This window comes from Balaenoptera physalus (genome assembly GCF_965194825.1).
Source record: "Balaenoptera physalus genome assembly, chromosome: 21".
Lineage (NCBI taxonomy): Eukaryota > Metazoa > Chordata > Mammalia > Artiodactyla > Balaenopteridae > Balaenoptera > Balaenoptera physalus.
This window is the reverse complement of record NC_138902.1, coordinates 31,835,934-31,850,701: the sequence shown is the minus strand read 5'-3', so window position 1 is coordinate 31,850,701 and position 14,768 is coordinate 31,835,934. Positions and strand designations below refer to the sequence as shown.

Below are 14,768 nucleotides of genomic sequence, written 5' to 3'. Positions count from 1 at the left end.
ATGTAAAATGGCACAGCCATTCTGGAAATCAGCTTGGCTGTTCCTCAAAAAATTAAACACAAATTACCACATGATCCGGTAATTTCACTCAAAGAATTACAAACAGCTGTCCATGCAAACATTTATACATGAATGTCATAGCAGCACTACTCACAGTAGTCAAAAGACTGAAACAACCCAAATGTCCACCCACTGATGGAATAGATAAAGAACGTGTTATACATGCATAAAATGGAATATTATTCAGCCACAAAAAGGAACGCAGTCTGATACGTGCTACAACAGGGATGAACCTTTAAAGCACTGTGCTAAGGGAAAGATGCCTTCCACCAAAGGCCACGTGTTGAATGAGTCCATTTATATGAAATATCCAGAAAAGGCAAATCCAAAGAGACAGACGGCAGATCGGTGGTGGCCACGAACCAGGGAAAGGAGAGTGGGGCGTGACTACTTCATGGTACAGCGCTTCCTTCTGAGGTGATGAAGAAGTTCTGGTGGTGATGGCTGCATAATATTGTGAATGTACTGAATGCCACTGAATTGCACATTTTAAAATGGTAAATTTTTTTTAAAAACTACATGTAACTTTTAACTAGTTTTTCAAGTTGCAAAACTATGTTGAAAGATAAAGATGGCAAAACTCATTTTAAACCTGAAAGAGATTCTGACCAGTAAACATTCTGGTTCTATGGGACAGGGAGGGCATTGCTCTGTGTAGACTCTGTGACATCAGGATGTGCCATCAGATTCCCAAGCGCCGGGTCCCCACCCGTGGTGTCTACACACAGCGTGTACGGAAGGACTAAATGCAGTAGCGGAGCTACTCATGTTTTGATACATAGAGACCTCTACCCACCTGCAGGCAGGAGAGAGAAGCCCGGCTCAAGTTGAGAAGACGAGATAATCTTGAGCAAAGCAGAGCAAACATACCTTGGCCCCAAAGGGAAACTAGTCCTCTTATCTCCCTGTGCCTCTTCACTCCTCCAATATTTAGAAGATGTTCCAATGTCATTTGCTACTTTTGTTTGGACTTCTTACTTTGTTCCGAAATGGCCTGATATTTACACAAGCACAAGCCTGCTCTCAAAGTGCAGAGCAGGAAAAGGTCGGGAGCTACCTGATGATCTCCCAGGCTTGGGGAGGGGCCTTGGTGCCCGGTCCAGGCAGATCTCCGGTGAGAAATAAGAACGTCAATAACCAAGGTTGGGGGACTTCCCTGGTGGCACAGTGGTTAAGAATCCACCTGCTAATGCAGGGGACATGCAGCCCTGGTCCGGGAAGATCCCACATGCTGTGGAGCAACTAAGCCCGTGAGCCGCAACTACTGAGCCTGTGTGCCACAACTACTGAAGCCCACACGCCACAACTACTGAAGCCCGTGCGCTTAGAGCCTGTGCTCCACAACAAGAGAAGCCACCGTAATGAGAAGCCCGTGCACCTCAACGAAGAGGAGCCCCTGCTTGCCGCAACTAGAGAAAGCCTGTGCGCAGCAACGAAGACCCAACACAGCCAAAAATAAATAAATTAAATAAAACAAAACAAAACAAAAAAAACCAGGGTGGGAATCAATCAGAGCGACGAGAAAAACGGTGAACCTGAATACTGCCTCCTCCTTCCTTCCTCAAGAAACAGCCCAGGGAAACCACAAGCAAGCATGAGGACAAATCCAGAACTGACCTGGTCTCTTCAACAAGCCAATGGAGAGACGGAAAAAAGGGAGCGTGTACTGCTCATGGTCAGGAACCAAACACAACCTGTGGGCATTCTTTGGATTCTGATTGAACAAATCAATTGTAAAAAGATATCTGGGGAATACTCAAGGCATTCTGAATATGAACAGGGCAGTAATGACATTTTAAATGACGATTACTTACGATTAATTTACAATTATCTAATTGATAGTGGTATTGTGGCTCTATAAGAAACGTTCTTGGATCTTATAGATGTACAGTGTCAGGGAGCTGCTTTACCACACACCGCACAGATCCTTTTTAAATGTTAATGATTGTTCAATCTAGGTGTGAGTTTTAAATCTAGATGGGAATTTACTGCGCTATTCTTCCTAGTCATTAGATCATTCAAGCACACTATGTCTATTTGCAAATATTCATAATAAAATGTAACTGGCCCAAGCCACAACCCCTTTCAAGAACTAGTTATAATATTGCTTTGCCAAACTTCCTCACCGCTCCTCCAGAGGAACCCAGAGGACCCGTTCCATCACCCTCCACCCTTCATGTACTGAAAGGAAGAGGAGGAAACACATTTAAGGCATTAATTAACCACCTATTTGTCTCTTACTAAGAATGCACTGGGTTTGACGGTGTCCTCATATGAGAGACACGTGACAGCTGCCAACCCAGTGTTCTTAAGTCTAATTATCTTAACAGAACAAAAACAGAGTCACTGATGTTTCTCCCCTTCAAGTGCCCATCGTTCATCCATTCATTCTCAGCACGACGTCACCTCCTGAGTGTCGGGCACGAGGCCTGGCACTGAGCTCGTGGCAACAATCAAGACAGCCCTGGTGCCCGCCCTCTGGCACGGCCAGCCTGGAGTGCCTCACCGTGAGGACCGACACTCGGAACACAGCTAAGGCACAAGTGAATGACAAAGCACCGCAGACAGCACAGGTGTTCCAGGAGTCATAATAGGCTTCAGTGGGAGAAGAGAATTTGGAATGGCCTCAAACCACTCAAAATACGAACAGGGATTCTTAGGCTTATGAATGGGCAGGAAATAACAGTAGGGTCTGAGTGAAATATTTATGTGGACAGACGAATACCAGCCAGCCTAAGTTGGCAGAAACCTATAAATAGATGCCCTGGGGAGGGGTGGGTACGGAGAGGAAATGCCCTGAGGCCAGCTGAGGTCTACAGGGACAGGGACGGCTCTGTCCGCATTGGGCGCTCAGGCAGCCCACAAGCTCCTGAGGCAGCGCCGTCCTGAGAGGTGCCGTGTGCTGTAGCCACAGCGCACCCTCCTTCCTTCAGCCTGGCCCACACCAGCCCAGCAGAGGACAAGGGGATGCTCTCCTGTCCCTTTGTACCAGGGAAGGGAACTCACGAGCCAAGAGTCAGGTGAGTGAGACTCAGCAGGAAGGGCCGCCAGAAAGGGGCCAAGTGTTCACTTGCACCAAGAGGCATGCATTCACTTTCTGGTCCTCTATCCGAAAAACACAGGCACAGTGGCCGGAGGAAAAGGTGTCTCAGTGGAGAGTACCGGTGAGGAAGCTACCCTGCGAGGATGGGTAAGTTTCCTACAGCCGTTGTAACAAACTGCCACCCACTGGGTGGCTTACCACCACGGAAACGGATTCTATCACAGTTCTGGAGGCCAGCAATCCAAAACCAAGAAGTCAGCAGGGCTGCGTTCCCTTCAGAGGCTCTGAGGAGAATCCTCCCTTGCCTCTTCCGGCTTCCGGTGGTTCCAGGTGTTCTTGGCTTGTGGCTGCATCACTCCAGTCTCCGCCTCCTCTTCCGTGGATGTGTGTCTCCTCTTCTGTGTCTTGTAAGGACCCCTGTCATTGGATTGGCCCAGCGGGATAATCCAGGATGATCTCATCTGCAAATCCTTACGTTAATTACACCTGCCAAGACTCTTTTTTCCAAATAAGTTCACATCCAAAAGTTCTGGGGGTCAGGATGTAGACCTATCTTTTGAGGAGGCCACTATTCAACCTACTACAGAGAACAACAAACTGTAGCACATCAAGCACCCACCTGGTGCAGGAGATGCAGTGACACTGTAAGTGCGCCACTGCATCAAGCCAGCCAAAACGGGTGGGTGGGTTTTAGAAAAAGAAAAAGCAAAACCAAACCTACTTCTCTTTGGAAATCAGCAACATCTGCTTTAATTTCACACCCTAAATCAATAATAGGCAAAGTTACACTTTGTTCTTCAAAATAGAATCCTACGAAACCTACAAGCCTTGGTTTCCTTGTCTGCAAAATGGAAAAAATAACAGCATCTACCCCATAGTGGGGATTATGGGAGTGAATGCACGACCTTGTGTAGAGGAGTGCCTGTACTTCATAAATTAGTTTTATTATGATCATTATCACTACCGTTATTCTTGTTCTTGAGGACCTTATGTCTCTTCAACTCTCCTTTGACTATCATCTCCCCTTTACTGACACCTCTACATGCGCCCCTGCTAACCCAGCAGGACACGGGGCAACCTGATTTCTTGTTTGTTTCTTTGGAACAGGCTAATTACAAAGCCCCTCCAGGATATAAACCTAAAACACTATAGACATTGCAAGCCTAGAAAAATACATTGTTTGCCATTAGACCTTAAAATATATGACAGGTCACAGTGAAGTGAGCATATGCTTAACTTAAAAGTATTTCTGTTTACTTCTACCCCATCTTGTTTCAGAAGGGACTCAGATATGTTCAAATACAATACACTGTTACACTTAAAATAAGTGAAAAAATAGGTAAATGAGGGGAAAAGAACAAAAAGAAATAAGATTTGAGAGATATCTGAAAAAATAAAATGAAGCAAGGAGTAATATTAGTAAAAAAAAATTATGCTGCAATATTTTGCACACTTGTTAGGAACGGCCACAATCTGGCTCTAAGCTCTGGAGCACGTGATACAAAGGTAAAGCCTGACCTGCTAAATTATTCATCGTGTCCTTAAGATTAAAAACGCAGGGCGGAGGTAGAAGAGGAAAAAGACATTTGCTCAGAAGAACTGCAATATTCCTGGTAGTGGGAGAGCAATCTCTCTCTTGGGCCATCTTAAAGAAAGCATGATGTATTCGTTGCTTTTCTAGATTATAACTAAATGTTTTCAGGTGGTCTTTATTTTACATCCAAGGTTTTCCTGATTCCCCCCATGAGAGGCAGGATCAACTAAACTGAGAGTTTTCAGGTTGATAAAAGTAAGGAAGTATTTATGTATAGATAGGGGGTGTAAATGATGGAATACTGCTTTTTTAGGACACGTAGGCACACAAACAGGATTTCATGATAAAAATAAAACCATTTTTTAAGACAAAAACAAAACTTTTCTTTACATAAAGAATACTGAAAAGAATATCAATATGCTCCATTCCCAACAGAAAGCCCTACAGGTTCCATGTCCTCTAATCTTCGAAAACCAGAAGCAAGAAAGAAATTTAGAGAAGGAAAAGGGGGAGAATTACTTAACAGAAATACAGCAAGAAGCTTCCCATCAACAGTCATCCACGAGACCAGAGCCTTACCTCGGGGTCGAGGCTACAGTCTGAGAGGATGATAAGTCATCTTTGTAGGATAATTTCATATTTTCACGATCCTTTTTGCTTGGTTGTTTTTTGTAAATAATAAGCATAATATTTTGAACACGAAGAACAGTTTCACTTGCGGTGATCCACAGGCGCCGGCTTAGTAAGGATCTCTCTCACACAGATACACACACGCATGCGCATACAAGCAGACACGCGCACACACGCACTTACCTTGTTAAGCCACTTTAGCCCTGGTATCGTGTTTGAGTTGATCTGTTCTTCCAGCCACGGGCGCATGCGCATCCTCTCCACCGGCATGGTGCCCTTCTGCAGAAGAGAAGCACGACATCAGGCATTTCTGCTACTCACTGTCATGTCTGCACCGTGAAGTCTGACACCCCTGCCTGACCCTCTTCTATTTTCCTCTTCCTCAAAACTGCACAGCTTATGTGTACATGGGGGCAGGGGGGCTCTGAGAGCGTATCAGGGGCTTTGCCCTACAGCCCCCTGCCCCCGCTTGCGTGCGCTGCTCATTCCCCAGGGGCCGTCTCGGTGGGGCGGCGGTGCAGGCCACCCCTGCTCTCAGCTGAGAGGGTCCCATGACGCAGAAACTCAGCCAGTCACAGGGCCCGGACACCTAACGCTAGGCTGTGTTTACGGCAGGTACCTTCAGAGGACCAGGGTCTGACAGATACCTTTGGGTATTATCCTTCCAAGAGCCAAGGGTGGACAGAGTAACCAAGTCATTCCTTGAGGGTATCTGGGTTACAGACATGCGTCGAAGCCCCGGCATGGGCACTTCCAAGCGCCTACGGAATCAATTCACGCGGTTCCAAGGCTTTCACCCACTGGCCACCCCTCCTGATGTGGTCTGTCTCCCTGCAGAGTGCACCAGCCTCTAGCTCTGGCTTCAGCATCGCTTTGACGTGAAAGCATCTCTTATTTGGAGTGTTCCCTCAAGGGTCCTGCCTCACTGCCATCCGCCTCCTCCGACCTGGGGTCACCTTTCCTCCACCAGCCCACGTTAACACCTCTCTCCCCTCCTTCCAGCTGCATTTCTAGACAGTCTTTCCCTTGTCCACCTAAATATACCCAGAGCGGGATCACTAACACAGTGCTGTCTATCACTCGTCTTCAGCCTGTTTACACGGAAGTTTAAATTCGATGCAGGACTCAAAAGCAGAGACAATGGCGACCAAGCGTCCATTCCACAGGACTCCGTGCACAGTGGGACATGATCCTCTTTTCAACCCCTGGCTGCCTCATCTTTCCTTTATCCATTTTCTCCTCCAAAAACAAGCTCTGAATATTCTATTCAGATGACTTCAGGCTGAGATGGTCAAAAGTCTCAGTAACCTTCTCCTCCAGCTCACAGAGGCCTTCCCATCTCCTCTATGTGCTGCCTGCAGCTCGCACCAGAGGGCAAGTGCCACTAGCGAGTCACCTGGGGCCCCGCCCTCTGCCTGTAGAGCCTAATTCAATTCTAGAACTAAATTCTAGCCCCTGCCTTTCCCCCACTTCCGACTGACTCGCCGTCTCAGACACGGCCTGCTCCTGCCTCTCTCCTCCTCTTTCCGGGCCTTGCCAATCCCCAGCCATCCTCCAAGATGCAGCCTCCGCCCTCCTCCACCACAAGGCCTCCCCAGACGCTCCAGCTGAAGGAATCCCTCCTCCTCCATGCCCCACAATACCCATGATCCTGTACTGCTCATTTGAAAATCAAACATTGCTTCAGGGCAGCTGTTCCAATGTTGTCTTTATTCTTATCAAACTCTTATCTTAAATGTAAACTTTTCAGCTGTGCTCAGCCTCTCTTCCTAACCAAAGTGTAAATTCGCTGGGAGTAGGAACTCTACCTCTTCTAGGTCTCTGGATAATCCTACAAAGCCTAAATGCGGCCGTCCCGTCCCCCCACCCCGAGACGTGCAATACAAGGACCAGGCCAGTTCTGAAGATCAGCCAAGGTGCAGTCACCACTGCAGGCTGGCCCCGTGCACTCATCTGGTGGCTTCAGGAGTGACAGGAACTGCAGGGACAGTCCAAAAGGACACGGAACGGCCACAGGGAGCCCCCGACACAGCTGCTCTGAGTGGGTCTCAAGTGGTTCCACTCACTCACTCTTTCATCCACCCAAAGATCATACATCAAGAGCGATGTTCCAGGAATAGGAAGAAAGAAGACAGTCCCTGCCGTCTAGGGACTCCCAGTCTAGCGGGAGACAGGGGAGCAGATAATTCCCACAGCCCACGGAGCATCCTGTGCCCAGGATGATAAGGAGTTATGGAGAGTTCTGGGAACGTCAGGAAAGGCCGTCCACATTACATCCACTGGGTGAGCGAGCCCTGTAAGGGCCCTGCCCAGTCAACCGGTCAGATCCTCCTTCTTGAGAAGATCTTAAGACACAGAAAGGGCGCAGCTAAGTCAGGGCAGTAAGGAGGGTAAAGGAGGAGCAGAAGTTAGAGTAGCTACGTAGTGACACACGCCTCTGAGGGGACACGGTGACAAGCAGAACCGCGGTGGCTCAGGACCCTGTGGCCCCGCCTAAGCTCAGCAACACGGAAACACGCCTGCTTCCGATCCGTCATCATAATAACATATCCCTCCCCTATGTTTTCCACAGACAACCCATTTGGAAAAAAACGGTCGCCTGAAATAGTTCAAAAAGCCTTCTGTCTTTAAAACTAAAGCCTATGTGGGGAGATACAGTCAATTTTCATTATTCGAGGACTCCATCTTTGCAAATGTACCTACTCACTAAATATATTTATAACACCCAAACCAATCCTCAGGGTGCTTTCCTGGCCCTTCACAGACATGCACAGAGAGGTGAAAAACTTGACTCATTCAATGCACACGCTCCCAACTAAGGTCAAACAGGTGACATTCTGCCTTCTTATTTCAGCTCTCACACTATAAATATGCATCCTTTTCACAGTCTATCTAGTGCAACATTTTTCACATTTTCCTGCTGTTTGTTGGTGATTTTGTCATTTAAAATGGCCCAGAGAGTGGTCCGTCTGAAACGCGATCTAGCATTCCAAGTTGTGATGTGCCTTATGGAGAAAATATGTCTGTGAGATAAACTTCCTTCAGCTATGAGTTACGGTTTGTTGGCTTTGAGTGCAACGTTACTGAATCTACAATACGTATTAAATATGGAGCCTTTAAACAGAGACACACATAAAACAAGATTATGTATCAATGGGTTGATGAAAATGTTGTGACCAAAGGCTCACAGGAGCCTAATGTCTTTAGAAGAAGAGGGAAATTTGGACACAGACACACACAGAGAGAACATCATGTGCAGACAAAGACACAGGGCAGATGGCCATGTGAAGACAGAGGCAGAGACCAGAGTGATGCAGCCACAAGCCAAGGACCGCCTGAAACCACCAGAAGCTGGAAGAGGCAAGGAACGATCCTCCCCTAGAGATCTGAGAGGGAGAACAGCCCTATACTTCAATTTGGTGCTTCCAGCTTCCAGAACTGTTAGAAAATACATTTCTGTTGTTTGAAGCCACACAGTTTTTGGTACTTTGCTATGACCGCCCTAGGAAACCAGTATAGAAGGTAAGATACTCTGAGTCAGAAAATAGGGCTCCTACCCCATCTACAGGTAAAGGAAAGTGAGGAGGGTAGGCAGTGCAAAGGTCCTGGGGCAGGAGGACCAGCTGCAGAAGGCAACCAGCAATAGGGATGATGCCAGAGACAGGCTGACCCTGCAGGCCTGGGAAACCATGTCTAGGATTTTGGTCATCAACCCAAGACTAAAGAGAAAACTGGAGATTTATACCAATGATCAGTGTTGTATGATCAGTGTTGTTAATAGCAAAGATAAGAGCTGATTACAAAACCTAGACCAGTGCTTCACCAACGTTAACGCACATACAAATCTCAGTTCAGCAGGGTTTGGTGAGCCCTGGGATTCTCTATTTCTAACAAGCTCCTAGGTCCTTGGACCACACTGCGGAGCAAGGCTCCAGACTCACCTGGCTCTCCCGCGACTCGCTACAAAGTCTGGTCATCCTGGCAGACAGGCCTCCTCTACTAGTCTCAGTGTGGCAGGTTCTGCTGCATCATCTACCCGTTGGCCCAGCCCCTATTTACATCCTGTGTGTTTCTAACAAGGATGCAGCTCAGCCAAACCTCAACATTTATCGCTCACCTAGCCAAAACACTATGGAAATCACACGTGTAAAAACTGTTCTAAATCAGTCATCAGGGCTGTCATTAATTACAAGCAGATTTTTAGGAAAAGCAAATATAGCAAATATCTGATCCAAGTAGGGAAAACTCTTTTATCAAGGGCTTCACTTATTTCAGGTTCTATGGTGTTGCTGTTTTTAACAGCTAGGACATCCCCGATGATACACAATGAAAGGTAACCCTTTTACCTGGAGGCACTTCCTCTGTCTTACTTGATTTTATAGCCTGCTCCCCCGTCCCCTGCCACAAACACACTGAACAGGTAATGAATTACCAGTGGTCTTGCCACACAACCCAGAATAAAAAGGTTGCCATTTGACATAGATTTCTCATGACTATCAGAGGTCGAGTATGCATCCTCTGGTGAAAGAAAGGAAAGGTAGAATTCTACATGCAGCTAGCACCAGAAACTCATGCCTATGTGGCATGTGTTTTCTAGCTTCTATCAGTGAAATTCAAGATGATAGACTGGTCTTCCTTCTTTAAGGCAAGTGTCCCGTGGGCAGCAACACCCAGGCTAGTGTTGCCTGAACAGACCTGAAGAAGGCATGGAACTCGGTAGAGAAGACAAAGAGGTGCTATTTTTGCCAAGAGGACCAAAGTACACCAGAAATTGGGACGCTCATGTTCCAGTCCTGGCTTTGTCATTACCACTGTGTGTCCTTGGGCCAGTCACTCAATCTCTCTGGTGGATACTTTGATCATCTAGAAAAAGGAGAGGTTTCACAAAGATAATTTCTGAGGTTATCTGTGATTCTAGGAATCCGTTTGTAATATGAAGGCTCATAATCTGATTTATCTTTTTTGTAAGCGTCATTTCTTGTACACTGTGCTGTTTTTAAAAGTGAAATGCTTAAATTCATGGTTCTATAAACCTAAAATATGAAGCTTCTACCCTCAAGCCTGACTTTGGAAAATCAGCTATCCTTACATCTTTGAGATGTCGGGTTGGGATCATCTTCAAAACCATGGCATTAGCTACAAATCAATTCAGTACATGGCAAGTATTTAGAATATTACTGGCACCAGGGCTGCTGCATAAAGGCACATGAGCTGTTCACTGTGACACACAGGACATAAATCGCATCCCCCATGAAGCTGACAATGCTAACTATGGTCCTGATTAGTGTTATTAACAGTGATCTTGAATTCTAACTTAGATAATTGAGGTTTGTGTCTTGGAATAGTAACAGCAATGGCTACTACTTACTGAGCACTTCCTATATGCCAGGCATGAAAACCAGGGTTTTCTGTGAGTTTCTCACTTCTCTTTTAACCCTAGGAGGTAGGGACTTTATTACCCCACATTTCAGATGAGGGGATAAGTTGGGGAACTGCCCAAAGGCAACCTGCTGGTCAGTAGGGGAGCCCAGACTCTCGTTCAGGTCTGTCTGCAATCCCCAGGCTCAGAAACCATAATGCCTGCCTTCCTCTCACTTCAGAAAGTATTCAGTTATGATGGTCTTTTAACTGTTCTACTTATGGAGATATTCCCAACCCCTCTCTGTTTTGCATACCACTGACATATCAATCATCCTAAAATACCACTTAAATCATGTTAGTGTTCTGTATTACAGACTTCTAAACATCTCTGCTAGATTTTAGATAATAAAATCCTTGGCTGACAGGGCGCTGCTTCTGGTAATGGCATGGTAGGTAATTCAGACCCAACTCTCCTGGTGAATAACTAAGAAACCTAAACAAAGTGTGTGTTTTTTGTTTTGTTTTTTTTTAGCTGCATTGGGTCTTTGTTGCTGTGCGTGGGCTTTGTCTAGTTGAGGCGAGCGGGGGCTACTCTTCACTGTGGTGTGTAGGCTTCTCCTCGTGGTGGCTTCTCTTGCTGTGGAGCACGGGCTCTAGGTGTGTGGCCTTCAGTAGTTGTGGCACATGGGCTCATTAGTTGCGGCTCGTGGGCTCCAGAGCGCAGGCTCAGTAGTTGTGGCACATGGGCTTAGCTGCTCCGCGGCATGTGGGATCTTCCTGGACCAGGGATCGAACCCGTGTCCCCTGCATTGGCAGGCGGATTCTTAACCACTGCGCCACCAGGGAAGTCCCACAAGTGTGTTTTTAAAAATATGTTTAGAAACATCAGAGAACTAAGATGGTAGTAAAGAATTAGGAGGGCAAGATCTGGGAGAAGAAAGAAACCCAGGATGGTAAGCCTGATGTTTGGGGCAGCTCTTCTCCTAGCCTAGGGGAATCTGCTGAATCCAGAAGAGGAGGCTTTAGGGCATCAAAGCTGAGCAGAGCTGTTGACACACTCAGTGACTAGGGGGATAAGAATTTAAGATAAAGACCCAGCTAGGAAAAGGGAGTCCTGGAAACCTCCCCCTTTCCAAACACGCAAGCTTTGTAAGGGATAAAACTAAATGGAAATAGACTAACCTCAAAGACTAAAGCCCAGCTTTGATTAATCTCAATCCTTGACCAAATTAAAATGATCTGGAACTACCAGAAGTTAATTTAAATCATATCTTGAGGAAAGATAACATTATCCTAAGATTCATATTCTCTCTGCTGTTTTTCAGATACAATGGCCAGCATTCAATCAATACAGCTAGGAATACGAGGCTAAAAGACAACAAAATAGAAAACCAAGGGAAGTAATGAACAATAGAAATGGACCAATAGGGATACATACACAGATTTTATACAGATATAACAAATATACACATACCAAATGTTTCCAGACATAATCTTTAAAACAGCTATGCTTAATACATTCAAGGAAATAAAAGACAAGATGGAAAATTTTTTCAGAGAACTGGAAACTACAGAATTTATAAACTATAAATTCTACAACTAAAGTATAAATAATTAAAATTAAGAACTCGATGGATGGGTTTACCAATAGATTAGACATCACTAGGCGAAAAAATAGTGAACCAGAAGACAGGTCAGAAAGAAACAGACAGAATGAAGCACTGAGACAAAAAAGTGGAACATGTAAAAACAGACCTAAAATCCATAAAATCCATAGACTGGATTTTATACCTAAAAAGGTCTAAACATGGGTAGTTGGAAGTTCCACAAAGACAAGAGAAAGAATGAGGCAGGAGCAAAATTTGAAGAGACAGTGATCAATGACCATCTAACCACAGGTTTAATACTCACTACAGTCCCCAAACTGACAACTATAAATAAAACCACACCTAGGCATACTGTAGTACACTTGATGAAAACCAAAAATATAGAGAAAAATCTTTTAAAAAGCCAGAGGAAAAACAGGCTCATGACCTTCAAAAACCAAAAACCACAAAACCCAGAAGGCTTACAGTGACTACTCAACAGAAACAATGGAAAACAGAAGACAATGGAAAGATGCCTTTAAAGCACCCAAAGAAAATAACTGCTATTTTAAAATGTTATATACAGTGAAAATTTCCTTCGGGAACAAAGAGGAAATAAAGGCATCTTCACTCAGAGGAAAACGTAGAGAATTTCTACCAGAAGCCCCACAGCGCACCAGTTCCCAGTTACAGCGTCACAGGAGATAAGCCACAACCGGGCAAGAGGGAAAGCAAAGGGATGGGAGCTAAGTTGCTAAGCACAGGGCCTAACTTTGAGGCTGTGTCACAGAAGCCAATCACAGCAGTGCTCAGTGCCGTCTCTTCTGCAGCTGCATCATTTGTTTTCAACATGCCTCTGCAGGCTCCTGTCCCCTAACAGTTCTCCCCACATAGCCATGCGCCACCCCTCTTATCAACCTACATGAATGTTACCCTCCCAACAAAAGCCAGCTCAAGTCTATTTTCATCCATTAAACCTTCTCTCACAACTCTAACCACTGGACCCTATCCTCCTGTGGATGTGCTGTCTGCAGTGCCCAGTCATCCAGTGTACCAACAAATATTTATTAAATACATGTTATTACAAGGAACCGTGCAAAGTGCTGTGGAGGATTCAAAGACGGGTAAGACAGGATCGCTACCCTCAAGGAATTAATAAATTACCTGGGGGCATGAGACATAAATCATATAAAGCTAACTAATAATACTATAATTATAATAATAAAAGACTGCAATAGAGATCCGAAGGCAGTATATGATTAATTGCCAACTAGGTGAACTCGTTCATAAATCATTATGAGATGGGTTCGTAAGCGAAAGCTTTACGGTAAAGGAAGAGCTTATAAGGTAGGGAGGAATCACTTAGGCAGAGAAAAGGCTGCAAGTCAAGTCAGGCAAGGTAAAGGCTGGTATTAATGGCCGAAGCAGAACGGAGGAAGATGTCTTTGCTGATGTGGGCAGAGCAACCGATGTATGTACCAACACGGGGGAAGCTTCATAAGAGCCAGCCAGAGGGTGAGAAGCACGGACTGGGTAGTCTACATACATCATCACTAACCCTCACAACAGCCCTACTCAGTTAAATATTATTATCCTCATTCTAGAGATGAGGAAAAGTATAGCTTGAAAAGGTTAACTTGCACAAAAAAAAAGAAAAAAGTGTCTAAGTCACACAAGCCCCCAAATGGGGAACCAAGATTTGAGCGCAGGCCTTTCTGGAGGGTCTCCAATGCCCAGCTAGACACTCAGCTTGTTTACCGGGGCTACTAAAAAGTTCTGAATGGCCTCGTTTCCTCATGAACCAAACAGCACTCTATACAGGAACACGTGGAGGCAAGGAAGCCAGTAGCCAGAGCTACAGCTCTGTCCAGGATGGTGGCTATGGGAACACACAGGAAAAGAAAAACACGCACACAAGTGGCAGTACATTTGTAGGAATATAATAGCAATTTTTAGTGGTGATTTTTCCTGGATATGCAGTAATCCTTCCCAAAATATAAGTTCCTCTTACATAACATCCTACACTCCCCACACTGACTTTTGTGTACCTTTTTGGAAAAATAAGAATTTCAGTTCAAAATTATGTGAATTGAGAGGAAGCTGTAGTTGAAAACTGAATATCACCACCACCACCATTATCATCATCATCATCATTCTCTTTATCCCTGTCACATTGGCTCAGGCCCTTACTAAGAATGAGATACCAATGCTTTTCATGCATTATTTCATTCCATCTTCAAACAATCTATATGAGGTATAGTATCTTATCTCCATCTCTACAGATGAGGAAATGAAGCTATTTCCCAAGATGCAGAGCTGTCAAGTGGTAAAGCTAAGATTCAAATCCAGATCTTCCTGACTGGAAGAATACGCCAGAAACCTCTCAAACAGTTTTTTTTCCAAACATCCAGTAGCAACCCATTAGAGGGTCAGGAAATCAATTTATTGGATTAAGATCCGAATTACAGAATGAAGATCAGCACTTTAGCTTTAATGTATGAGAATACAGAATAGAAACTATGAGAGCTCCCCAAATAAGCATAAGCATTGTTTC

At 45.2% G+C, this 14,768-nt stretch overlaps 1 protein-coding gene across 4 annotated transcripts in view; it reads right to left on the bottom strand.

Moving 5' to 3' along the window:
- IRF2 (interferon regulatory factor 2) overlaps positions 1 to 14,768 on the bottom strand; it is an 85,476-nt gene that overhangs the window by 34,042 nt on the left and 36,666 nt on the right. For all 4 annotated transcript variants that reach the window (XM_082444841.1, XM_082444840.1, XM_082444843.1 and 1 more), the window contains one exon: positions 5,451 to 5,546. In XM_082444841.1, the coding sequence (XP_082300967.1) occupies positions 5,451 to 5,537 (87 nt within the window). In that variant the 5' untranslated portion in view covers positions 5,538 to 5,546. The remainder of the gene's footprint in view (positions 1 to 5,450; positions 5,547 to 14,768) is intronic.